The sequence below is a fragment of the Vespa velutina genome, chromosome 2, assembly GCF_912470025.1.
Source record: "Vespa velutina chromosome 2, iVesVel2.1, whole genome shotgun sequence".
In the NCBI taxonomy this organism is placed as follows: Eukaryota; Metazoa; Arthropoda; class Insecta; order Hymenoptera; family Vespidae; genus Vespa; species Vespa velutina.
Genome location: NC_062189.1, coordinates 19,601,315 through 19,628,442, shown reverse-complemented (window position 1 = coordinate 19,628,442; position 27,128 = coordinate 19,601,315). Strand labels below are relative to the sequence as shown.

The following is a 27,128-nucleotide window of genomic DNA, read 5'->3' as shown; positions in this document are numbered from 1 at the left end:
TACCAATTTATTTTTCCTCACGTGTTTGTACACGTTTAGGTGACGGCAGTCAAACGTTAAAAAGGGTGTGACGATACGCGTGCCTATCTATATAACATGTGCACATATCGTATTTTTATATGTATATATATACACACACACATATATATATATGTATATATATATATACATACACTATAGGTGCATATCGTATATATACGTGGCACGTGCTTATTTAAGTCATCACGTAAATCTCTGCGCGTGTGTGTTGCGTGTATGCATGGTGCTTTGTGCTCTCTCTCTCTCTCTCTCTTTTTCTCTATCTTTGGACGTATCTCTTTCTTCTCTCTCTCTCTCTCTCTCTCTCTCTCTCTCTCTCTCTCTCTCTCTCTTTTCGTACAATTAGCAACGAGTATGAAAGCTACTTTACTTATCGTATGATGTATCGTATAAAATGGTTATTATGTCTATATATAAATAAACATCTATGTACATAAACATATATGTTTATTATGAAATAAATCTCTCATCGATCTTTCCTACTCTACGCTCTTTTCTATTTACTTTGTGCTGCGTATGATTTGACTGACAAGCGCCTATTTAAGCGACATACGCTCGGTGTGCGCTCGTCGATATTATAGAAAAGCTTGCGAATGTACGGCGTATCTTTATTTGTCAATTTGTCTATCATTTTTGTTTATTTCTTTTTTTCGTTTAAAACTTAGGTCGAACGAAATCTGTCATGGTCGTTTATCGGTGTGTAGGTATTACCTGACTTACAATTAGTATTCGTCTGAGTAGATATCGATAAATTTCGTAGCTTTCGCCGTTAGATCAATGACCTCGTTATCTAATAACGCGTGAGAAGCTACTCGTTCGTTGTATTCGTTATTGTAACACGATTGTGGGAAGCGAAGTAGAAGAAACGAATGTCCGAAACGTCAGCATTATAAACTACTTGGGATTTCACAAATCACGGATAAAGATAGTTGGCGGGCGGTCCAACTCGGCTAATGCGAAAGTTATTCCTTTGAGAATCATCGTCGTCGTCGTCGTTGTCGTCGTCGTCGTCGTCGCCAACGCCGCCGCCGCCGTCCGCCGCCGTCGCCATCGCCGTCGCCGTTCTATAAAGAGGAAACATTAAACGCTTTTGTGACGTACATATGTATGTACATACGATTTGTAGAATATCACGTTTTGTAGATACTTATGCAGCTACATATATATATCTACTTTGAGCGTTTTCCAAAGGTTACGTTCAAGTACGACCAAGGCGCTAAACTCTCTTACGGATGTAAGTATCCGATGAAATCGAAGTAAGGACCGTTTTTAAAGCGCTCTTTCGGATTTGCAAAAACGATGAAAAGTCGAAGTAACGTTAGAGAGTTCTTCGTTCACCGACACATACGGAAATTAACCGGCCTCGGTATTTGCCGCTGTGTTTACGATATATGTATATTTAACGTTGAACGAGTATACTTTGAAAGTGGGCATCGAGCGCTCTCGATGCTCGAGTATATACTAATATATATATATACATATATATATATATATATATATATATACATATATATATATATATATATATATATATACGTATGTTAAAATATATATGTGCACGTTACATCGTCGCTATGCTTTGTAAACTCGTTATGTTAGTTTATCGAACTAAGCTTCTTGCTCTTTATTTTCTCTCTTTCTCTCTCTCTCTCTCTTTATCATTTTTTGTTTATTAATTTAAAAAATTTTTGTCTTTCCTCAATCCATTTCTCTCTCTCTCTCTCTCTCTCTCTCTTTCTCTCCCATCCACCTTCTCCCTCTCCTTTCTCTTTCACTTTCTCTGTCTCTTCATATTTCTATATTATATGGATAAAGAAGTACATTGCACGTTTCGTTGTGTTGTAGTATTCTCGGGATGAACCTGTTTGGTTGCAAATTCTGTGAAACGATGAAAGGCAGCTCTGACGTCGAGTGTGATAGGAAAAACTTTGACTCGTTACTCTGGGCTATTGTGACGGTGTTTCAGGTACCTACAAAAGGATACTTTCCCACGTATCTCTCAAGGGCTTTCTATCTCTCTCTCTCTCTCTCTCTCTCTCTCTCTCTCATATTTTCATTCTATCCGTTTCTCTATTTCTCTTTCCCCTTCTATTTCTATCTTTTTCTCTTCTACTCTCTCTCCCTCTCTCTCTCTCTCTCTCTCTCTCTCTCTGTCACATACAAACATACGCATAGACACATCCGTATGGGTTGTTATTGGTACTATCAACGTTTTACCGTACGCAAGCGTACACACACGTACTTACATGTCAATCACACTTATAGAAATATATGAATGTAAATGACCACTTTGCTTGATCAAAGAAATCAAAAAAACAAAAAAGAAAAAAAGAAAAAAAAGAAAATAAAAAAGAAAAAAGGAAAGAAGAAAGTAAGAAAGCTAAGAGAAATCACAAAAATGTAAAGAAAAGAAAGGACATTGCCGCGAGCCTGATTTATGTTCATCGACCTACTGCCATTATTATTATTATTTACTATTACTACTACTACTCTGCTATTACTATTATTACTACTATACTACTACTATTACCACTACTACTACTACTACTACTACTACTACTACTACTACTTTATGATTTCGCGAGAGGGCCCATAAGGTAATGTATACACATGAGAGATACGCTTTTTTTTTTCAATAATGGCATGCCAGCCGTTTGATGTCTACCTTCCAAGCTCGATCGATCGATCGATAAAGTTTACTCGGGCACGCGTAAGCGCTTATCACGAATCTTTTGGTCTGCAAGCTGACATGAGCTTGAACGCACCTGCCTTTGCGGTTTCGACGTTTGCCGCTTTGGCATGCTGTCGTAATTGACTCGTATATATGAACGTATATACGTGTATATATGTATGCGCATACGTTTTTGTATCCGTATAAACTCGTCTATATGTGTCATTTCGACGGATTTGTGTTTTCTTTCTAAGCTTTGTTTTACGGTGGACGGACGAAGATGGACTAGTTGGTGGATTTAACTTAGTTTGCTAATTTCGTTGTCGATTTAAACGTAAAGACGCATTTAACACGCAACGATCCAATTTCTTCGTCCACCCATGTCGTACCTCGTCGTTGCTGTGTCGTCAGAGCATTTTTCAGGGATACCTTACAAACAATAATTATTTTGCAAATGATATTACGTCTCCCTAAGCGTTACATAAACGGGCGAAACAAATGTTTCGGGCACCGTCTGACACTTTAATGTGCACGGCTACGTCGAGCGTTGACTGTGCGAAGAAAGAAGGGGAAAATACAAAGGAACAGAAAAAAGAAATTCCTCCTTCTCGGCCGTATATTTTTCTTACTTGGTGCTTTGCATGCGTTTTTTCATTGTCGTTGTTGTTGTTGTTGTTGTTGTTGTTGTATTATTGGTGTTTATTTTCAAACGTGTTTCTTCTTTCGCAGTTTTACGATCGCTCGCTCTCTCTCTCGCTTATGTCGCTCGCTCTCTCCCTCTCTCTTTATCTAATTATGTATCTCTCTCTCTCTCTCTCTCTCTCTCTTTCTCTCTCTTTCTCTCTCTTTCTCTCTTTCTCTCTCTCTCTCTCTCTCTCTCTCTCTCTCTCTCTCTCTCTCTCTATTTATCTACCTTTTTCTATCTTTCAGTATCTTTTCGACACGTATAGTATATCTATGCTATACACTCAATTCATACATCTAGATTTTCACGAGGGTATCAACATCCGCTACACTCTAACAGGATCACTAAATTATTCACCCGTAAGTCAAACGAGACTCGAGATACATATGTTCACATGCACATGTACGTTGTACAAGCGCGTTTTCTTTTCGATCAAGTCGCCGGTGCAGAAAATTTTCGATCGGGCACGATTAGCACCCCTTTTGAGAGAGAATCGATAGGATTAACGACGTCACGATGGACAGAAAAAGGAGTCTTGGCTTCGCGCTACATGGTCTTTTTTACAATGTAATCGCTTTCAATTAGCCGTACTTACACTGATCCCTTTCTTAAATTTTTCCATTTCCTATTACTTTCTCTCTCTCTCTCTCTCTCTCTCTCTCTCTCTCTCTCGCTCTCTCGCTCTCTCTCTCTCTTTCTCGGTCTGTCTCCTCCTTTCTCTCTCAAACTTCAATTTATCTCAATATTCCCTTTCCCCCGTTTCTCACTTTTACATTTAATTCGAATGTTCGAGACAATGATCTTTTGATACGCCATATTAACGAGTAAATTGAAGAAATCGGACGCTATCGCGCTCTTCTCTAACGAAACCATCCGACCATCGTAGTAAATACCAACGTGAAAACACTTTAATTTCGCAAATCTCGACGCATACATACGAGTTTACGTCTTTAGATAGACTCGTAATCAGGATATCCTCTCATCTCTCCCAATGCTCATGCGAGACACGCCACTAATCAAAGTCTCGGTAAAATTAGTAATTAGCGTTTATCCACTGAAATCTATACAGCTTACAAAGAAAGATCCATTAATTGATCCAAATCCAATGAGTGTTACTTCGTTTATATTTTTATCTAATTATATATTACTACAGTATATAATGACATATACGTTATATTTATATTACGCTTTGTAGCTTGTCGGTTAACGTTCGTCTTGACATTCCGCAACGGAGAGTATCTTTTTATTTTTTCCCCATTTGCATTTGTCGAGTCCCAACGATCCCTAGAAAATCCTATGAAATGTACGTGTTACACGAACAACCAATGCTACGTGTACTTTTAATCGTCATACGAAACAAGCACGAGGTATTATAATCGTTATCCTCGATCTACGTGGAAAATTTTCTATGTTGCCGGTGTTCGATATCGTAAATATACGTACAACTTTGAAATTCAGAATACCCGTTGGACGATCAGAGTTGTATGCGAGTAACACCTGCGTAATTGTGTGTTTCTTATGTATTATCCTTATATACCTACATGAAGCAGCTCGACGTTGGCGTATCCTATTACTTTAACATTTTTATTGTTAGCACAGCGTCTCTCTGTCTGGTGTAAGAAAATTCGAGACGACCTGTCCGATCGATAAGGTACTTGGACTACTGTCAGTAGACACGCTATTCGAATGAACGAATCGATTTTATAGATCTCAGCCAGGTTTTCCTTCGTAAATAATTTATGTTACGTTTTCTCGAGAGAGCACGTACATTTCATTTCCTTAACATCGTTAATCATTCATTAAAACGTGCATAAAGCAAATTCGGACTAATATGCAAGCGTGATCGCTTCAGAATACGATACGCCAATACGAAGTACCCCTATGTACATTGCAATGTTGAATATACCAATATATTGGTCATCGTTGTCATCGTTGATGCTTATATTCGATATATCTATATATCATCGTTAAACGCGACGCCTCCAAACTGCATACCGCAATCAAACACTGATATATCAATTGGCAATTTTCTCATTTGTTGTTCCATTTTACTCAGTTTGCACGCTATCGACGAACTTAATATATCTATTATATATACTCGTATTAAATATTATACTCGCTTTATTTCCACACAAATCACAATCACGTTCATCTCCCGACACGAAATACATAAGATAATTGTATTTTTATATATGGATAGACGCATAATATATCGTAATTGAAACTAAACGCAGACACGTGCTGAATTTGCAGAATGTGACCGTGTCGAGCTTCGCGCGAAATTCCTTTTCACTGTTCGTCCAACGTACTTTGCTTGATATTGCCGTCGGCGGAGGGTCTTTGCTCCGTATAAAATTGCTAATCGATAAAGTTTGAATTTTTCTCGTCGCTCTTGTGTTTTCTACGAACCTACGATCTCGACGAATGCACCAAGATTATTGTTATCTCGGCTTACCGAGATATCTTTACGAGTATGCTCATACTTCCTAATATTTCGATTTTAATATTCGAAATTTAATTCAGCGGTCTAATTCTGACTCGCGGCAACGAGTCGAAACCATTCGACTCGTTAAAGATTAACAAAGCTTTCTACCGTTAAACGGGACACGGCTAGACGAGATTACGCGCTTAACACGCTTACGAACAGTACAATTACTAGACAATACTGATACGCTTTTATGTTTCGATCTTCGATCCGTAGAGGTATTAGACGAAAGTATGCTATATACCATCGACATACCGTCGAGATTAACTTTTCTTCAAAAAGTGCATTACGTAGATACATACTATATATACATACGACGTGGCCCACATATTGTGAAAGTTTTTTATCGTGGGCCACGCTGAATATGTAAGTATTATTTACGTTTCGTTATTATTACGCTTCGTAGTAAGTCTCTAGTTCCTCGAAGGAGGGAAAGAAGGGCCATCGCAAGACAAGAACGGCGAGCAGGAGCAGAGACGCTTCGCGGCACGTCGTCCGAAGAAATTTCAGAGAATCCTTTTTCGTTTCCCTTGACTCCTCTCTCTCTCTCTCTCTCTCTTGTTGGTTCTTTTTCTGTCTCTTTCACTTTCTCTTTCTCTCTGATCTATCTAATCTCTCTCTCTCTCTCTCTCTCTCTCTGTCTCTTTATCTACATTCTATCCCGATTACCGTCGATTACTGTCACGGTGGTAACTTTAGGCCGGCGGATTGTCTCGGTTGCAGCATCCTAGGAATGTACCTGTTCGGGGGTAAGTTTTGCATGTGGGCGGACCGGAGTCGGCCCTGCACCTGTGCCGAGGTGGTCTCACGGCACCCGATGTGTCGCTGTGATCGCAAACATTTCAACGACATCGTCTGGGCCCTTGTCACGGTCTTTCAGGTATCACCTTTCAAATCCCCAACAATATTTTTCTCTTTTTCTTCTTCTTCTTCTTCCCCTGTTTTAATTATACAGATATAAATATATTTATATATACATCTAAAACAAACTGTATATATACATATATATATATATATATATACACACACGAAATACGCTAAACAAATGTTTACACGCTTTAAAAACGTGTACGAAAAAATGTATTATTATTATTGCCACCGGTTAGCTAATACCGATTGATCGTAGTACGTTCATTGATCGCACACCTTGTTTATTCTCGCTTTTCCTCCATTTCTCTTTCTTTTTCTCTTTCCCTGTCTAATTCACTTCTATCTGAGATTTCTTCACATTTCTCTTTCTCTATGCCTTTTTCTCTTGTTTTCCTTTCTACTTCTCTCCCTCTCTCTCTTTTATCATACTGCCTTTGCCTTTTCTGAATTTCTATCTGTTTTCGCGCTAATCGTCTTCATCGATTAATTTCGTCAAAGACCACGAATTTCTCTCGTATCGGTCGATAAAGTAACGATATGTCAAGAAAATAATAATTGCAAAAAACGTCATTTTTTTTAAGCCTCCCTCGATTCTCTCTCTGCGTTTCTCAAGGTCCTATTACGTGCTATTAGACTCACGTTAAAACCAAAAAGATAAAAAGAAAGCTTTCCCTGGTGTTTTTGATCCTTTCGTTTGCACTGAAATTGTTCTCTACGTCAATGAACACGACGACTAAACAAAAAAGGGAAAAGAAAGAAAAAAACAATAATACGTTCGTCCGGAAGAGCTTTTGTATCGTTCTGAGCGAATGAACTACTCGCAAAAAGTTTGAGAAGCTGCCTGAAAACTCCCGTACATAGAGAAAGGGGAGGAGGAGAGAGAGAGAGAGAGAGAGAGAGAGAGATGGAGAGTCTGGCGAGCGAACGCACGTGTATTTTCTTTTTTCCACGCACAATGTTTCTAGAAAAAAAAAAAAAAAAAAAAAAAAGAAAAAGAAAAAAGAAAAGAAATAAGAGTACATTTTATTTGGTATCATAGAAAGAAACATTCGCGAGTTGGTTATTAAAAGTGCACCTATTCTCATTCTACCTTGCGGGTTAAAACGGAATACAAATTTTTGTTCTTTTCTTTCTTTTTCTCAAAACTTAACGAACGAATCTCAAAGTTGGAAAGAAACTCGGAGAAACTCGTACGCGACGAAACACATAGAAGAAGGCAAAGGAAAAATTTTTCAAATATTTTTAACGCATATCCTCTTGCACTCTTGGAATATTTGAAAGGCAAAAGAAAACAAAAGGGCGAAATAAAAGCGACTTGTTTGTTCTTTTATCGTTCTCGCGTCAAGAAGGAGAATTCCGTAAGAAGGAGAAATCGTAAAGAGTAAGAGGAAGAATCTATGGAGGAATACGTTGAACTTGTTATAAGCGAAGAAACGGCGTATAAGGTAAGTATATGATATACGGAATGCGCAAGAAACGGCGCGATCTAAAAATGGAACAAAGAGAGGTGGCTTTGGTTTGCTCGACGGTGGTGTGGTTACAGCGGAGGAGGAAGAGGAGGAGTAAGCGGAAAAAAGGAGGATAAGCGAAAATCTCATAAAGAATGTTCGTATATATGTATATTGATATAGATATATGCATATACGTATGCAGAGAGAAACAGAGAGAAATTCGTGGTACGCGATACGAAAGTACGTACATACGTATACGCTGAAAACGAGACGATATCGATTGGCAATACGTTTTTGTAACCGAGGCTAGATATGGAAATATGGACGGTGTCGGGACGGTTCGAAAATTTAACAAATTTCTCCATCGTCCTTGGCCCGATTGTCGAAATGACGAATGAAGCTTCTCGGAAAGCATTTCAATGGTACTTTGGCATCCGAGTACGGTGATCATCTTTTTCTTTAGACATTTCTCCTTTCCGTGCTCGGTCGGAAGGGTCGGTCGAAAACGATGAAATAGTAACGCAAGGATATCGAGCGCATGGATATTGTTACCGAGGCAAAACATATTAACCGAGAATATATATATTAGCTCGTAAGGCCAACGAGTTTTCGTCTTGCCAATCGATGGAACAGTCCGATTCGATAGATCGTCGTATTCGATATAATGAACGATTTCTAAATCATCGTCCACTCTTTCCCCTCGGCGAAATAGATATTAACGCAAGAAGATTGGAACGTGGTGCTTTTCAACGGTATGCAAAAGACATCCCACTGGGCTGCCCTCTACTTCGTCGCTCTGATGACATTTGGAAATTACGTTCTCTTCAACCTTCTCGTCGCCATTCTCGTCGAGGGCTTCTCTTCGGAGGTGAGCGAGAATTATCGATCATTGAAAGCGAAAGAGAATGTTAATTCGATGTTTAACCGAAAAAAAACAAAGAAAAAAGAAAAGCAAGAAAAAAAAAAAAAAACACGAGAAAAACCAAAAAACCGTCAATACGTTATAATTACGAACGTTTGCGATTTCACCCTTAACATTTAATCGCGATTTTGCGTAAACCTTTCACGATCGATTTGACGAGAAAAGAAAAACCACCGTGAACGTAGACACGTAGTAAGCCCTCGTAAGCGAGGATATTCAACCGTAAGAAGTAGGTAAAGCTATCTAAGGATCGGCCAATGTATTCATTCTATGCTACCCACGCTCTTACGTAGCCGTCGCATGGCAAAAGTTTACGCTCTCGTGCTAATGCGACATTACGCCATTGGCATCGAAAAACCTTACGTGCGCCCTCCTACTTAAAGTCTTTCTCTCTATGATGGAGATTAATAGACTGGAACCGCTTCGTTATCGCTCTCGAAATTGCGCTATATAATTTATTTATGTTCACACGCGAGGAAACTCGAACGAGGCTTCCATCATATTTTTCTTTTCTTTGTCTTTACTCGCATTGGGAAATCTAGCCTACGCGTAGTTAAACGGATTCCTTTAAGGTTAAACGATGGCTTCTCTTTATTTCGTTTCCTCTGACGCGTTTGCAGAGAAACGAAAGGAGGGAACGAGAGCAAAGGGAGATGGCCAAGTTGGCAGCAAAGGAGGCAGGAATGGGCAGCGAGGAAGGATCCTCGAGGGTATCGAGGTCTCACTCGATCACCGACAGCGACACGTATACACAGGTACGAGATAAATGGAATGTCCGTCTTGGTTATGCTTGCGAGAATCCGAGAGACCGAACTTTTCCCTCGTCTGACTTTATCCCTGACCGTTGTCCCTGGTTGTCAAATCTTTAAATCGTTAAAAATCTTTAAATAAAAAGATCCATCTACAGGGGATGGGGATGCAAAGGAAACGAACGATCAAATTTTTGACCGTATATCCGTGTGTGTGTGTGTGTCCTTAGGAACGAAAGAACTCATGGCAAAGCGCGGAGGAGCTTAGAAAGTACAAGGACAATAGTTGTCGGGAAAAGCAAAACAGTAGTTGGAGGCATCGCATGGACGAGCCAAAGTGCAACATTCAAAAGGAAAACAAGATGATGAGCGCCGTTGGTCAGCCACCGATAATCACACACACGGCCGCCACGCCTCAAGACTCGCCAAACACGACGCTCGATGTTGGTTACAGAGACCTTAATTATCGTGCGGTTTTTCCAACGGCTGCCCTCTCCTTTGAGTCGATAGACCGGACCGGTGTATGTACTCGATCATATACGATCCTTTCTACAATGCGCTCTCTACAATACCTCCTTGCGTCCACATGTTCTCCTGCACGTTTACACGCGACTACGTAGTCCCCGTCGTCCTTCCGTTTGACCCAAGGCCGATCCACGCTAAAGGAATTTTTTTTTCTTCAACCCCCCCCCCCCCCCCCCCCCCCTCCCCCGATCGAACGCGCCTCTAGTGCGTTCTACCTGAAACCGCGAATCCCTTTAAACGCATAATTTATTACTATTCGAATTTATCGATGAACGATATTTTCAGAGTCAATGTAGCATACCGTCTGGATTGTTAAAGTTGCCGGACAATGGTAGCAAGTTTTCGACCAACAATTTGATAGCCGGACAATTTCCCAGACGAATAAGCCTCGTTACCGCGGTGGTAAATCCTTCCTCGAGAGAATTCTCAAACTCCAGGTAAATAGGATCGGCGACTCGCGTTATCGGTCGCGATTCATCCTTCTTGTCTTTCTATTATTATCCATTATGTCCCCATTCTCTCAGTCCACCGAGAATACAGAGAGGATACTCGTGGCGTTTGTCTCGGCCATCTTTGCGAAGGAAACGTTGGTCCCAAAGCGACGAGGAGCAAGCCAGTCGAACGATCGTTCTGAACAATGGCAGAAGTGCCTTCGGCGGTTCCAATTACACGTAAGTACGAGAGTAAATTACGGAGCACTGAATTGGATTCTCGCGAAAGCTTTTCCCGCTCTCCCCCTCCCCCTCCCCTCCCCCTCCACCGATCCAGCCTCGAGTTGATGTCATTGTCCGCCTCATTGTTGTCCTTCCTTCCGTCCCCATTCTCTTCTTCTCTCGCCGTCGATTCGTTCGAGTGATCCCGAATCTACGTCGATATGTTTTTTTCTTTTTCTTTCAGCTTCAACGGTGGTTACCTGCACGGCTCGATAAGAAACGACACGCAATGCGACGCGCCCAATAATCGAACGACCGTCCTAACGAGCAATAATCGCAGTCTCAGCCCCAACAATTCCATCGAAAGCCACGGTTCATCGATGCGCCGTTACACGGCCACGCCTAACCAGGCGAGTATATAAAAAAAAAAAAAAAAAAAAAAAAAAAAAAAAAAAAAGAAAAAGAAAAAAAGAAAAAAAGAAAAAAAAAGATGTTCCATGTCGATAATCGGATATCAGACCGCGATCCCTTGGCGTAGCTTTTTAGAGGGGAGCAGGACTGATTAACAGGTCGATGCGATGTTTTAAACAGATGCGATGGATCGGCGAACTCTCGCGAAGGAACTCCTTAAGAGGATACGAAAACGTTCAAGGTGCTGGTAGAAAGGGTATGGTGTCGGAGGAGGTGCCATGCTCGACGCCTCGAACGATAAACAATTTATCGATGGAAACAGGAGCACTGCCGAGAATTAAGCCTCTTCCGGATCAGGAGGATGATCATTCGCGTACGGACGATCAGACGCCTCCTTCGAACGGCCACGGTAGCGCGAGCAGCGTCGAGAGGATCAAGAAGATATTTATGTTTTTCGAGCCAAAGGGTTGTCTCAAGGAACGCGACGATTACGCGCTGTATATATTTTCGCCTAATAACAGGTAGGAACGATTATTTACCTTTATCTATATCTAATTTATTTTTATCGCTCCCAATAATACGCGAGCGACTTTGTTAGATTTCGAGCTTTCTGCCGTTGGTTCGTCGATCAAAAGTGGTTCGACAACGCGATTCTCTTCTTTATCGGCTTGAACTGCATCACTCTGGCGATGGAGAGACCGAACATACCGTCGCACAGTCGCGAGAGACTCTTCCTCATGACCGCCAATTACATCTTCACCGCGGTATTCGCCGTCGAGATGTTTATCAAGGTGCGTATGTACAAGGTACAACGTGCGAGTATTTGAAAAATAATATCCATCCACGTAGGTGTCCACTGACTATATTTCTTTTATTTCGTTTTAGGTCGTAGCAACGGGTATGCTTTATGGTTCGGACGCTTACTTCACGTCGGGCTGGAATATCATGGACGGATCCCTAGTCACCATATCTATCGTCGATTTAATGATGTCCTTGATTTCTTCCAGTAGTCCGAGAATATTTGGAATTTTGAGGGTGCGTTTTTGCTTCATTACTTTTTTTCTTCTTTTTTTTTCTTTTTTTTTTTTTTTTTTTCTATAAATTTAATCGTAGGAAAGGAAGACGTTTGAATCATTTTGTGCCATGCCCGATGCAATTAAAAGCTTTCCTTTTCTTTCCAGGTTTTTCGTTTGTTGAGATCGTTGAGGCCATTGCGAGTGATCAATCGTGCCCCGGGATTAAAGTTGGTCGTACAAACGTTGCTGTCATCTTTACGACCGATCGGCAATATCGTTCTGATATGCTGTACCTTCTTCGTGATATTCGGAATTTTGGGCGTACAATTGTTCAAGGGTGCGTTTTATTATTGCGACGGTCCAGATATAAAAAATGTTCGCAATAAAACGGATTGCCTGGCGGATAAGCGAAACGTATGGCTCAACAGGAAATATAATTTCGACGATCTCGGTAAGGCGCTCATGTCTTTGTTCGTTTTGTCATCGCGAGACGGTTGGGTCAACATCATGTATACCGGATTGGACGCGGTTGGCGTGGATCAACAGGTAACCCGCTTCGATCGATATCCTACATCCGTTATTATACATTCTAGTCTCTAACACGTACGACAGATATCGATATCTCAATCTTGTCGCAGCCGATCGAGAATTATTCGGAATGGCGTTTGTTATACTTTATCGCATTCATCCTTTTGGTCGGATTCTTCGTCCTGAACATGTTCGTCGGTGTCGTCGTTGAGAACTTTCATAGATGTCGAGAGGAACAAGAGAAGGAGGAACGAGCGAGGAGGGCAGAGAAGAGGGCTCAGCAAATGGAGAAGAAACGACGAAGTTTGTCCAATCGAAATCCTACCTAATTATGCTTTTTACATAATTTCGCATTTTTGGCGGATAAAGCAACGCTTTTTTTTTTCTTTTCTTTGTTTTTTTTTCTTCCAGAAATGCACGAGCCACCGTACTATACGAATTATTCGAAAACGCGGCTTTTCATTCACAACGTCGTAACATCCAAGTATTTCGATTTGGCGATAGCTGCCGTAATCGGCTTGAACGTCGTCACGATGGCCATGGAGTTTTACATGATGCCGAAGGCACTCACCTATGCCCTCAAGATATTCAATTACTTTTTCACCGCCGTTTTCATTTTGGAGTCGCTCATGAAGCTGTTGGCCCTTGGTATACATCTTTATCTGAAGGACAAGTACGAGCATTCATATATCTCTTATCGTTGGAAGATTCGTTGTCTCTCTGTAACTTACGAATCATTGGCGATTCGTAAGATTCTATACCTTTATAAATAAAACTCTTGATCGATTTCGAATCATAACCTTTTCATTAAACTTGCCATCTCTCTCTCTCTCTCTCTCTCTCTCTCTCTCTCTCTCTCTCTCTCTCTCTGTATCTATCTTCTCCTTTTTCCATTCGACTCTTTGCTCGATTCATCGATCTCATCAAGATCTTTTATCTCTGTAGATGGAACCAATTGGACGTAGGGATCGTTATATTATCAGTAGTCGGCATCGTTTTGGAGGAAGTCGAGTCGAAGATCATACCCATCAATCCTACCATCATTCGCGTTATGCGAGTTCTCCGTATAGCCAGAGGTAAGTACTCAGGAAAAACTTGAGTGTCCACTTGAGGCCGATAAGACCGACAAATTGTTCCTTTATCTGTTTCAGTATTGAAACTTTTAAAAATGGCCAAAGGTATACGCGCCCTCTTAGACACGGTAATGCAGGCGTTACCGCAAGTTGGCAACTTGGGTCTGCTCTTTTTCTTACTGTTCTTTATATTCGCGGCCCTGGGAGTGGAACTATTTGGCCGATTAGGTAGGTCATTTTGTTCCTTTTTTCTTTTTTTTAATCCTCCTTTTGTGACTTTCACGTAGAACGTACAATATTACATAAGATAATTTGAATCGTAGAGTGCAGCGACGAAACACCTTGCCAAGGCCTCGGCGAGCACGCGCATTTTAGTAACTTTGGTATGGCCTTCCTTACCCTCTTTCGCGTAGCCACCGGTGACAATTGGAACGGCATCATGAAGGATACGCTTAGGGATGATTGCGACGAGGCGACGGATTGCGTGAAAAATTGTTGCGTCAGCACTATCATCGCCCCTATATTTTTCGTCATTTTTGTACTAATGGCGCAATTCGTTCTCGTCAATGTGGTCGTCGCGGTGTTGATGAAACACCTAGAGGAGAGTCATAAGCAGGCACGCGATCATTTAATCCCTTAAAACTGTAATTTCGAATCGAGACGCACCGAACGGCGCTACAACGATTTACGATTTTAGATGGAAGACGAATTGGACATGGAAACGCAATTGGAAAGAGAGCTGGCCGCCGAACGGGAGGAACTTCTTGAGGTCGAGGAAGAGGAGGAGGAGGAGGAGGAGGAGGAGGAGGAGGCGGGCGGTTCGCTCGAAAGACGCAACATTGGGGATGATTTGGACGAGGACGATGAGAGAGAATTCGAGTCGATAATGGGAACTAGCGAGAAGATTCTCGTTAGACCGGGTCTCGCGAAGGTTCGTTCCTTGCCGGCCAACTTCATTTACAATCCGCCAAAGGAGAAGAGTTTGGACGGTAAGTTTGAACGAGGAACAGATATATCATCGCGCAAATATAGGTGGGTAGGTTGATTGATAAAGTTAAAAATCGAATAAACGTTTTCGTCAGATACTTCCGTTTCGGTGGCGATCAACGTTAAAGAAAGAAGGCGTAGCTCGTGCTTCCGCTCGTATCCAAGACCGTCCAAGTTCAAATCGAAGCGCCGACAGACCTTCCACTCGAGCAACCAACGAAGGTCTTTGCTGCCGATGCACTTCGAAGTCACCGAAGTCTTTGAGAAGCCCGTTTGTAATTTGAGCGTCCCGCGAATCATTCCTCATCGTATCTACGCGATGGAAAGTCAAGAAGCTATACCTCCGGAGAGCCAGTATCTTCGAGTAAGTAATAAGATAATGGAGAATAGGTCGTAAGGTGGATACGTAACGCGACATATGATTCACGAAGGTGACGAGCAACAACAAAGAGAACAAGTTGCTCCTTTGCGCGAGCAGACCAACGGCTAGTTCTTCGCCCGTCACGCCTAGCGGCTCTACCTCGACGCTTACCACCGGCGGCCTGAGATATCAGAACGAGCGTTACTTGTTGCCGACCGCCGAGATCTATCCGTCTAAGGCCTGTTTCGCCCGAAGGATCTCGACGGACGTTCAGTCGCAATCGGAGACGAGTACGAGCATGGCCACGGGAAGCAGCACGAGGACGCCGAGTATTGCGAGCGAGTACGCACCGAGTATTCGCGCCAAGAGCGAAGGTAAGCCCGATTCTTTCGTTGCACATCTCTTTTTTAATATCCCGATTTCGCGTATTTAGGAGCTACGGAAAATGCGAGAACGTCGAAGGAGAAGGAAAAACAAAAATCGAGTCAAGCGGAGGAGGAGGATCTCGATGTGCAATCGGTGATCAACGAAAGAAGGCCGTCCAGGCTGAGGAGTGCCACCTCTTCCGGTACGTCGACGACCGGGACGAGCGATCAGTGCGCTCAAATCGTACGCGTCGAGAGTTTCGCCCACATTTACGCGGCGGAGGAGCTACCGGACGAGCCGCCGGACGAAAGTTCGGCCTTTGAAAATGTCAGCGAGACCGACACGAGCGGGAGCATCAACGGGAGTGGAACTGTGAGTGGTAGCGACGGTAGTCGTAGCATTAGCGGCCTTGTTCAGGTCGTCGAGTGTACCACATGTCCTGCGATCAGCACGGACGTTAGAATATATGTCGACGACACGGACTCGATCAGCAGCAGCGGACACTTTGGACGAACTTTTGCCGACGACGACGACGACGACGACGACGACGACGACGAGACGCCTGACATTACTATGTCGATATCTGTGCCGATCGACGTCGTCGACGAAGAAGCGGAGGAAGATATCGTCGAAATAACGGAAGACGCGCCATCCTTGCCCGGCCCTTCTGATCCCTCTTAATGATTAACGTTGCTGCCGTGACATCGTTGCTATTCCACGACAAGAGGAACTATGAAAGATCGACGGCGTCGACGACGGGCTCTAAGAAAGACTGTAGTGCATGACAATATAGTCGTTATATTCTAGTCACTTTGCCGCCGTGAACTTGCCAAAGAGAAAAGGAGGATGCAGACGGGCGGATGGGGGAGAGGAGCGAAAGAAACAAATGCGTCAAAAAACTCTTACGAGTTTTAGAGAATTCGTCGTTCCAATGGTGATAAGTAGAGATAATATAGTAGAAGGAAGATATATGAGAGAGAGAGAGAGAGAGAGAGAGAGAGAGAGATAAGATGTTATATTTTCACGTCGATCTCGAAACTCGATTCGAGCATCGAACTCGACTTACTGTTCGAGGCTAAAAACGACGGGGATTAGAAGTCGCTATTTTCGGGACTGCTCGATCGACTTCTCGACGAATTACTTTCTCTCACTTACATTCGATTCCTTGCTCGTAGTAATCCAAGAAGATATATTCTTTTATCGAAATCGCCAGTCGATCATTGTTTCTCTTATCGGTCATTGTTTATTATTACTTTTCTACGTAGACAAACCGGTTCCTCCGAAAAAGTTTTGCCTCCTCTCGGCATTTTATCCCAACACGATAATATTCTCCCACCGTTTTTCTCTAAACTTTCAATGAGATACGTCATGATAAATCGAACGAAAAGTCGATCAGTCGGATCAATGGCAACTCTATTTTCGTTCTAACGGTCTCGTTACATTTCGTCAAACAAAATACAAAACAGGCGACATACACAACACGTATAACGCACTGAAAACCTATGACAATCTCTTATTGCCAGCGGTATCGAAACTCGGTTCCCGCTATGAAGCGTCATGGAAGTCATTCGTAGGAATTGGTAGAGAAGAAGCACGACGTATTATAAAGTCGCGTCGAAAAAACAAAAAGCAAAAAACAAAAAAAAGGAAAAAAGAAAAAAGAAAATAATAATTTAACAATAATTTAGCGAATTTGTAGCTCTTAGGTAGATTTATCGAGTCTACGTGACAAATTGCAATTTATCGGACCACACTTCCTCGCCTTTCCTTTATTCTCGCGTTGATCGCCACCAGGAGTTATAGAAAGAAAGGATTAGATATCGTTAACGCGCGTTTAAGACGATCGCATAAATGTTCTTTGAAACGCGAGTGTATCCTCCTAGGGAAAATTTCTTTCTCCTTGTTAGCTTTCTACTCGATGGAAAATCCAGCGACGTTCGCTCGATAAACCAATCGATCTAGTTCAATGCGTTTAGATAAAAAGTTCATTCGAGTATATGTACATACGTTCATAAATACCTTAGATACATAGCGTGTCTCCTGGGGCGATCACGAGTCAAATCGTTCGATCCTCCTCGTTTCGTTCTCTTCGTTTTTCTTTTTCTATCTTAGGACGTTCTTCTCGTTAACATCTGTGATATACTTTAATCGTAGTGTATTTCCTATAACGACAGCAGCAAACATCGGCAAGCGAGCGGGTAAAACGTTAAAAGATGGCACAGAGGAGGGAAAATTAGGAGAGAGAGAGAGAGAGAGAGAGAGAGAGAGAGACGCTACGTAGACAAGAGAGCGAGAGATAATAGCTGAATTTTCCGATAAAATGAAAAAGATTAGAAAACGGAGATGAAAGATCCGATCGAGGAAGAACAAAATGAAAAAAGGAATAGAAATTCAACTGTACATACATACATTTATGAATACTCTATACTCTACATTTGGTGCGATTTATTTTGATACTACCACCGCGTGCGGTATTATTTAAACGATCGTCGGAGTATAAGTCCAAAAAAAAAAAAAAAACAAAAAAACAAAAAAAACAAAAAGAAGTAAAAACGGGTGGATAAATGAGCAAAGCAAATATTTAAAGAAAAAAAAAAAAAAAAAAAAAAAAAAAAAGAATAATAAATTCCATGCCTTTTCAAACGTCGACGAGCCTTAGTACGGCGGTGGTGTTTGCGCTCTATAAATATAATAAAATCAAAAGCAATCCCGGTACATAAAAACTATTGCTGGCGATCATCGAAAAATCTAACGATCAACGTTCGTATATATTATATTCCGATTAATCGATAATACAATTTCTTCGACTAAAAAATTTGAAAAATCAATCGATGCCAGCTTTAGATTTGACTGGCCGGGAGAGAGGGCTGAACGATATAAGGAGAGATATAGAGGGAGCCATCCCTCGTACGACCGGCGAAGACGTTTGTTGCTAAAATACACACACGTACACGCAAACATAAACTGAAACAATAGAGAGAAACAAGAAGAGCAAAGTGAAGATAATGTAGTAAAAGTTGAAAGCGCCGTGCGCCGTAATCGCTATGGAAAAATAGTCCGAGTATCCATGTACGTTTCTTAGACCAAAGTTGCGTAGTGCTCCGTTGGCTATCGAATAATATAGTCCAAGTTTTACCCTGTTCAAAATGTCTGGTGGGTACGCTAACCGACGCGAGCCGCTCTAGTCGTTTTTCAAACGGTACGCTATAGCCACGACGAAGTCAATTAGCGCGTATTTTCTATGTACAAAAGACAAATTATAGATGAGATAGAAAGAGAAGAGAGATCGAGGGATAGGGTTAAAGAGGAGGAGGAGGAGGAGGAAGAAGAAGAAGAAGAAGAAGAAGAAGAAGAAGAAGGGAACGTCGATAGGAATATGATCAAATAACAAATAAGTACACGCACTCGCAGCCGAGATATGCTCTCGGTAGATTTCTAATAGGAAAGGGTGGCAAAAAAGAAAAAAACAAAAGTGAAAGAAAAATTAATGAAGGAGAAAATGTCTATTATTAATCATGACGGGAGCTTTTCTGAAACGTTTTAACGAGAATTAAATTTAAGACTCTCGCGTGTATCGATGTTCATTAGACGATTTGAACAGAGTATGTATTTAGATACTTATATACTCGTGTATATCGAAATGCAGACGATGGTACGAACGCGCAAAGCGTTCCTTTTTGCTTCTTGTTTTCCCTTTTTCTTCTTCATCGTTGACCGTGGGAAAGAATCGAGTGTCCTTCAACGATTCGCGATCACTCCACTTAGATCTATATCTCTAGAATGTCATTAAAAGAATGATTTCGTCATCGTCGGATTGATTCGTCCGTTTAGAGATGACACGAGACTCCGATCGACGCGAAGAAGAAATCGCTATGGTCGAGGGACGTAGAGAGAATTCTTTGCTTCTCGAGCAATCTTTCATTTTTCCTTTTTCTAAGAGAAATTTTTGACGAGAAGAAAATTAAAACAAAGATTAGTCCGATCGTGTTAGAGTTGCGTCTATTAAAATATTCATCTTCACTCGAGAGAATCCCACATTTCCTTCTCGCAATACTCGACAAAGACAATCGACGTTTCTCGATTTGGAGGCTCGCGTTCGGTGCTCTCCCTCGAGAACGTAAAATAATTAAAGGAAGAAAAAAGAAAAAAAAAGAAAAAAAAAAAGAAAAAAAAAGAAAAAGAAAGAAAAAAAAAAGGAAAAAAAAGGAAAAAGGTTCGTACCACCGTTGCGTCATCATCGTTTCTCCGGCACCACGACCGAGTCTCGATAGCTCGATAGCGTTATTAGGCGACTGACCTCCGAATTATAGTTATTCTAGTCGCACTGTGGATTAAACGAAAAAAAATCGACATTCAATCGGACGGACGGAAAGGGGGAATCGTAAATGTTTTATCGTTAAAAAAGGAAAAAAAAAAAAAAAAAAAAAAAAAAAAAAATGAAAAAAAAAAAAAAAGAAAGAAGAAACATAGACAAAGAGAAGAAAGAGAAACGTAACGATGTAAAACTTCTTCGCCACGTGCCTCTCGAGTCTGTTCTTCGCCCGTAGAGAAGGCAGTGCGTAATCGTCGAACTATTAAAGTGTCTAAGCAAGCAAGATTAAGTAAATAAAAAAATAAAAAAATAAAAAAAATAAAAAAATAAAAAAAATGAAGAAGAAGAAAGAAAAGTCACCGGTCGTCGTAGAGCCGGGAGATATGTCGTGCTATTTTAATTACAGTACAGGTTAAAACAAAATGAAAAAAAAAAAAAAAAAAAAAATTGCGTGTAGTCCTGTAGGGCTGCCAATAAAGAAGCGTCCTTTCTTGTCTGCCTGATTCAATAATAATATACGTATCTATGTATGTGGATAAGTCCTCTAGATGTACATACATAAATGCGTATATCAAAGTTATAAATGCCTGAATGCCTGAATGCCTGTGCACGCGTGTATGCGATATTTGTGAGCGTTCGCCGTGGGAGGAGAAGAAAGATTCGGCGCGCTTCTTTGGCCTTGGCCTGAATTTCAGAAAAGTAAGGAGAAAGAGAGAGAGAGAGAGAGAGAGAGAGAGAGAGAGAGAGAGAGAGAGAGTCTTTGAGCGCGAGTGAGTACGTATCTGTGTGCGTGAGAGAAATACGTGGTATTGAGAGGGTGCGTTAGTTGCGTAGAAGGAAACTAAATATGTACAAATGTAATAAATTAAACGACGATTACGTTGAATCAATTCATTTCGTATTTTTCCATTTTATATTCTTATCAAAATTAATCTCTTTTTGTATACAAGTATTACGTAGAAACGAAGATTCTCCTTTGTTCGCGCAGAGTCGAACAGAATATCTTTTTTTTTCATTGCCTAAGAGTACCGTGAACTCGTATCCTATAAATGCAAGTATAATCGCGATGACCATTATTCGAATGTATCTTCACCTCTACGATCTCATATGCTTTCTTCGCATTATTCTATAGAAAAAGAAGAAAAAAAAGAAAATGACAATAACGTATCGTCTCTTTATCGTACGATCATATTATAAAACGATCGAAATCTGTTAATTTACTTGGACTTCAAAGTACTGTATGGAAGGACCGGTATTGTCGTAGATAAATTCGCCAAATAAGAAACTATCCGTATCTTCGACGCATTCCAAGCCCTACAATCGATTGAGATATATCTATTGTGGAATGAAATATTGTTCGATGCAAAGAACGACGAAAGGGATACGATTTACCCAAACAGAAAACTCCTTGGGAGCAGCCATAGTCTCGCCGGTTGGTGATATAGAAGGGGAAATGTGCTCGAGGCTAACACCGGATATGTACACTGGTCCTAGTAGTTGTATAACGACCGTGCCACTGGAGCCCTTGAAAGCCCAGCATTCTCCAGGAAGGACACCTGTCTAGTGCATACGAAATCAAGAAGCCGTCACGAGGTAAGAGTGTACACACGACGTGCTACACATACGCACACGCACACGCGAAGTATTCCGTTTATCTTTACTTGGTCATTTGCCGCGATAGAAAGAAAAAAATGCCCCAAGGGGAAAAGTTGTCCATTCGAGAGAGGAAAATATATATACACCAGCTTTTATTAAGCCGTGCAGACGAAGGTCAGAAGCTAAGGTAAACAACATATTTTTACATTTTCCTTCTCGAATACGACTTTTTATTAGGCAGAATTTTCTATCGACGTCAGTAAAGCTAATGGAATCGAGATTTCGTTCTGATAAATATAAGAAAAGAAATAATCGCAGCAACCTGTATAACAGCTCGTGGGGTGTTTTGTTGAATACAAATGGGAATACCAAAAAGAGTCAAACTCGGAGACCCAGCGGTATAGTCCTCGGTATTTCTCGTCGAAAGTATACTACCGCCTGTTACATAGAAGTGGACTATCGTCAATTACAATATTAATTTCGATGGAACCTTCTTCGAAGGTTTGATAGTTTCGAAGAACCTGAAGTTTCCAGCGCATAATCGGTCATTCCTGTCTTATCGGCGTCGTAGATTTGCAACTCGCTCCTCACCATCTTTCTCACGCTCTCCGGCGACAAAACTTTTATCATATTCTCCGTATGTATTCCGATTCCTATAGAACGGGAAACAAGAAGTAACTGATATAAATCGGGGAAAAAATTATATCTTTCGTAGTCTCGCGCACCTTTCTTACCCTCGGTCACTTCGTCTCTCAATTTAAGAATGGCCTCCGATATTTTTGGTATGGCGAACCCAACTTCCTTCAGCTTGTTTTGCAAATTGTCGCGAGTCTCTAGGACATTCTTCACTTCCATCTCGTTAAATTTAAGATCGACGATAAGCATTTTAATACACAAGTCGAATTACATAGTATTAGAATTGAAATTATTGAAAGAGTTAATCGTTTACCGATAGAGTATTCAGATGTCTCCGTAAGTTTCCCAAGTCAGCCTTGACGACTTTGAAGGACGAATTGGCGGAATACTTATCACAGATGTGAGACACCGACATTGCTGGGTTACGTCGAAACGAAGGATTATTATTACGACGAAAAGTTTCTTCAATGAAAAATTTCCAAAGAGATATTACGTACCTAATCGATCAGATATATATATATATATATATATACGTACCTAAGAGCGAGGTTATGATACAAAAGGCAAGCGGTTTAATGAATTTGTGATACCAGGAAGGACGTAGGCAAGGATTCGCGACATTGGCTTGACAATTTCCTCCGTTGACGCAACAGTAAGCGTTTCGAACGCTCATCTGATAGGCACCATAATAATAATAAATATTACGTAATAAATTATACGTGAATTATACTATCAACGCAGCAAACTTCGTTTGATGTGTTGATAGAAAGATCGAGCGCAGTCATGGTGCTTTACGCGGCGTGGTATGAAATATTCTACGAAATAAGGTAGAATCGCTTGATCGAAAACTTTTATAAATTGTTGAAACATAGGTAGACAGAAATAGATACATTTCTTTTTCGACTATACGCAAAACTATATGTATATGATAGTAAGAATAGGACGAGCGAATACACGTATGTCTATATCTATAGCTATATACATTATCGTATAAACCGTAAGGACGCACTTCGACTTTCTTCTCCTGGACTAAGTAACGAGGAGAATTGATCTCAATTCGATTTCTTTAAATGTTTTTGTAGACGGAATGAAAGAACACTCGTGGCAAGGCGGAATTTCGCAGAAGAAAAATATATATCTATGTATAGCCATGCGCGTGGGACGCAATCGGCATCGTTAGAACCGTGCGAATATTTTTGCGCATTCGTTCATCTTTTTATCTATGCACGCACGCACGCACGCACGCACGCACGCACGCACGCACGCACATATTTGTCCTTTGGGATTACGTAAAATTTGAATTTTAGTAAAATAGAGATCGAATCGAGGCGTGCATTCGCACAGCTCCAATTAGCTCTAACAACAACAAAGATACGTGGGATGATATGCGACATATATCGTCGTTACTCGTATCCTCATCCGCGCTATTGGCTTTTCATCTCGTATTATTTGTCGTCAATTTAGATCCCTCAAGGTCGAGTGTATGCGTACGTTTAATCTACTCTCGAAATCGTAATCTCGATATTGAGTTTGGGCCCTTAGTAAGAAACTCTTACCTTCCTCGATATTCTGAAACGTAAGAGATATATCAAATGGCTGATTATCCAGCGATATGTTAGCTTTTAAAAGATATACTCACGTCAATGGCGCAAAGGCTACTACCTAGCTCGTAAAGGGCAAACGCGCTCACGTGTTGATCGTAAACGTCCTTGTTCGAATTGCGACGTTTCAAACAGCTTCTGTAACTTCTAATGGACGCTTGTTTGTCGCCAAGATACGAGTAGGCCGCGCCTTCGATCAAATCGGCCAATCCCACCATAGGCTCTTCCGAGCGGTTACCCTTGCAATCTAATAAAATCCATCGGAGTGCCTCGATGGAACACGACGGCATGGCGTTCCAAAGGTATAATAGCTCGTAGACGAGTAATTTGTAATACAAAATCGTATAAGCTCGACCCGTATCCTGATCAACCAATTTCGGAGCTCTTCGTAAGATGAAAAGACCGAGTTGCGTTTCCTTCGTCGTACCAGCGACCAGCTGAACGATCTTTCGATACATCGTCATCAATTCTTCGAACTTACCGTTCGATCCGCAACAGACTGACGATGAAGAGAAAACGTAAAGGGAAACAAAAACCAACAAAAAGAAGAACTAGGCTATCGTTTGAAATAACAATTACCTGCCGCCAAATACGCGTAGAAACTTTTCGACCACCTCGACTGTTGCTGTAACTGTGTCAAAGATCGATAAGCTTCCTCGTAACTCAAACGGATCAGGTGACACCAGGCAACCTCGTGTAAACACAACAATCTCACTTCTCTTTGACCGGACGCATCCACGGCTTTGTCGTAAGCTTCGAGGGCGGCATTGACGTTCGACTGTAACATACGACGGCCGGTTAACCATTGATCGTGCACCGGCTTTCCTAAGGGCCGTTAAAAATTTACCTCGAGGCGTTCCACACGGCCCGCGAAGAAGAGGAAAAGGGCAGAATTTTGAAATTCCGTACGACATTCCTCGATCAATTGTTTCGCCGCGTTCACACCGGCCTTCACGTTGGAACCATCGAGAGCGAAGAATGGTCGTACTATCGTGTGATACCAAAGAAGCGATAATCTGTCGAAAATTATTTACAGATTTTTATTGTCCATCGTATATAGGTCAACGTCAATATTCAAACGTTCTATATCCTCGCATGTATCTGACTCACGTCGCCAATGGAGCACGCATATCCTCGCTGACCCGAGCATACATGAGAGCCGTGAGTCCGGCACGTCGATCGCCCTCGAAGCCCAGGAAATGAATGAGTTTTAACAAAGAAGGCGGCAAGAGACTCACGCAAAGCTGATAAATCCCATAGCCGAAGCTCACGGCCGACATCAATCGGGCCACTTCGGTCGGTTCGACGAAACTGAAGTGAGGGAATGTAATTCGATCGTTCGTTACATTTTCTTTTTTTCTCTTTCTTTTTTAACTACACTTTCCCTACAATCGCTTCTTCCTCATAGAGTAGATAGTATTCGTGGTGGTCGTAAAGAAAAAGAAATACTCAAAAAAAAATGGAAAAACGTGTTCTACGCAAATGAAAAATCAGAGATAAGATTGGACATAAAATATGAAATGAAAAAATTGATCGTAGAGTAAAAAGCGAAAGTGTCGAGCGAGGAGTAAGTACGAACGGGTGTGGTGTGGAAAAAAAAAAGAAGGATAAAATTTGTAAGAAGAAACAACAATTACGGTGTCTGTTGTTCGGACGTGATGCCAGTGATCGAGAAGAACATTGATAGGGAGCTTCGCAGACCTGATGGCGAGGTGATAGGCGTTGAGTTGCCGGACGAACCGTTGTAGGATGGAATCGACCATTCCGAGGACCCTGGACTATGTGGACTTTGAAGAGAATAACAAGAACCATTGCTCGCTGGCACGCTACAGTTCACCTCGAAATCTGAGAAAAACGAAATTTCAGGCGATTGAAAGCGATCAATTATTACTTATCGAAAAAACCGAACAGTTCATATTTGACCTTTCCCAAAGCATTAATAAGTAACGACGATAAGCCTGGAAATGGGCCAAAATCGATCTCCTTCCGTTATGCTAGTTCCCTCGATTCAAGGTTCATAAATTAGTTTGAAAATATTTCGCATACCTGATGGCACGTTGCCGAATGTACGCCTATAAAGCTGCAATATTTGCATGTGCGCGTGCTGATAAACGCGCCAAGCTTTACGCAGCATCCAACCGCCACGAACGTAACCGGTGAGCTCTTGTTGGAGGAGAGTTAATATAGCTGAGCAAACTTGCGAATCCGCTAATACTATCTGCCTCTCCAGCTTGTTGACGTATTCCTTCTAACGATACAGATTTATATTCAATAGTACAAGGACAATTAACAAAACCATATCTATTTTATTTTCTAATACTTACGGAGCTCTCTTCTGCCCTAAATACCCTGTTCTTCATTGATTTCAGCCAGCCAATGTCGTTGGCACATTCCCTTTCCATGTCTCTCAACAATAGCATGGCTTGTTGAAGTTTATCATCCTCGAAGCTCATCAATGCATTCTGCAAATGAAATCAGTGCATTCTCCTCGTCGAACGTGACCTTAAACGACACGCTCTCGAAATCGTCGAGCTGCTGACCCACTTAAGACTCACTTCTACTGGTTCTTTGACACGCGAATTTCAATTATTAATCAAAGTTATGAAACTATTATTTTCCTTTACAAAAAGATCGCAGGCAAGTCTACGTCCGTGTTATTTGAGATAACATAATATAATAAAAAAAAAAAACCGAGCACCGGGTATGTACGGGAGTGCATACGCGCATATATATATATATATATATGGGCGAACCGAACAATAGATGAAGCACCGCGTGCATTTCCTGTCTCTCAGCTAGGCTTAGTTAATATAATAAAGCTTTCATCCGTTTATCCGATAAACTTTCGAACGATCAATCGCGAATAGCTTCTCGAGTACTAACCGAGCCAACCAAGGACTTTGACGAATATTTGAATATATAATAAAAATAAAAATAAGTAAAAGATATCCTATATCCAGAGCTAATTACGTACCATGAAGAGAACGAAGCAACGACCGGCTTTAACGTGGAAACTATGAGGATGTCCGGTGAAAAGTGCTTCGGCTTCCTCCGTTTTGTTGTTCAACAACAAGGATATTCCAGTTCTAGCGATGTTCCATTCCGTTGTTGTTGATCCTATGCTCTTTTTCGATGCCATCCTATCTCCCTTTCTTTCTTTTCCTCGTAAGAAAAAGACGAGAAAAGAGCAG

The 27,128-nt window shown here is 41.3% G+C and overlaps 2 protein-coding genes across 8 annotated transcripts in view; one reads left to right on the top strand and one right to left on the bottom strand.

Moving 5' to 3' along the window:
* The window catches only part of LOC124946789 (voltage-dependent T-type calcium channel subunit alpha-1G-like), a 54,877-nt gene extending 33,998 nt beyond the window's left edge, over window positions 1–20,879 (top strand). For 3 of the 7 annotated variants that reach the window (XM_047488035.1, XM_047488033.1, XM_047488029.1), the window contains 20 exons: window positions 6,604–6,760; window positions 8,914–9,069; window positions 9,744–9,878; window positions 10,103–10,393; window positions 10,683–10,834; window positions 10,922–11,068; window positions 11,295–11,460; window positions 11,642–11,982; window positions 12,060–12,252; window positions 12,347–12,496; window positions 12,643–13,023; window positions 13,116–13,308; window positions 13,417–13,678; window positions 13,951–14,081; window positions 14,157–14,306; window positions 14,402–14,694; window positions 14,776–15,067; window positions 15,161–15,429; window positions 15,497–15,800; window positions 15,860–20,879. In XM_047488035.1, the coding sequence (XP_047343991.1) occupies window positions 6,604–6,760; window positions 8,914–9,069; window positions 9,744–9,878; window positions 10,103–10,393; window positions 10,683–10,834; window positions 10,922–11,068; window positions 11,295–11,460; window positions 11,642–11,982; window positions 12,060–12,252; window positions 12,347–12,496; window positions 12,643–13,023; window positions 13,116–13,308; window positions 13,417–13,678; window positions 13,951–14,081; window positions 14,157–14,306; window positions 14,402–14,694; window positions 14,776–15,067; window positions 15,161–15,429; window positions 15,497–15,800; window positions 15,860–16,473 (4,777 nt within the window). In that variant the 3' untranslated portion in view covers window positions 16,474–20,879. Of the gene's footprint in view, window positions 1–1,884; window positions 2,006–6,603; window positions 6,761–8,913; window positions 9,070–9,743; window positions 9,879–10,102; window positions 10,394–10,682; window positions 10,835–10,921; window positions 11,069–11,294; window positions 11,461–11,641; window positions 11,983–12,059; window positions 12,253–12,346; window positions 12,497–12,642; window positions 13,024–13,115; window positions 13,309–13,416; window positions 13,679–13,950; window positions 14,082–14,156; window positions 14,307–14,401; window positions 14,695–14,775; window positions 15,068–15,160; window positions 15,430–15,496; window positions 15,801–15,859 lie in introns of all 7 variants that reach the window. The other 4 variants (XM_047488036.1, XM_047488034.1, XM_047488032.1 and 1 more) reach the window with 2 other exon arrangements.
* A 106-nt stretch (window positions 20,880–20,985) lies between these two features.
* LOC124946856 (tetratricopeptide repeat protein 39C-like) lies at window positions 20,986–27,076 on the bottom strand. Its single transcript, XM_047488182.1, has 16 exons — window positions 26,912–27,076; window positions 26,262–26,399; window positions 25,984–26,185; window positions 25,575–25,782; window positions 25,048–25,248; window positions 24,785–24,953; window positions 24,517–24,715; window positions 24,144–24,436; window positions 22,874–23,009; window positions 22,650–22,798; window positions 22,435–22,555; window positions 22,222–22,353; window positions 22,023–22,138; window positions 21,497–21,664; window positions 21,326–21,418; window positions 20,986–21,230 (listed from the first exon to the last, which is right to left on the bottom strand). The coding sequence occupies exons 1-16, from the start codon at window positions 27,074–27,076 to the stop codon at window positions 21,117–21,119; spliced, it is 2,604 nt and encodes an 867-aa protein (XP_047344138.1). The 3' UTR covers window positions 20,986–21,116.
* Window positions 27,077–27,128: the final 52 nt, after the last annotated feature.

Coding starts and splice junctions, on each gene's coding strand:
- LOC124946856 (XM_047488182.1), bottom strand. CDS start 27,076: ATGGCATCGAAAAAGAGCATAGGATCAACAACAACGGAATGGAACATC. Junction 26,400..26,911: donor GTTGCTTCGTTCTCTTCATG/GTACGTAATTAG, acceptor TTTCATTTGCAG/AATGCATTGATGAGCTTCGA. Junction 23,010..24,143: donor AAGAGCCTATGGTGGGATTG/GCCGATTTGATC, acceptor GGTGCCTATCAG/ATGAGCGTTCGAAACGCTTA.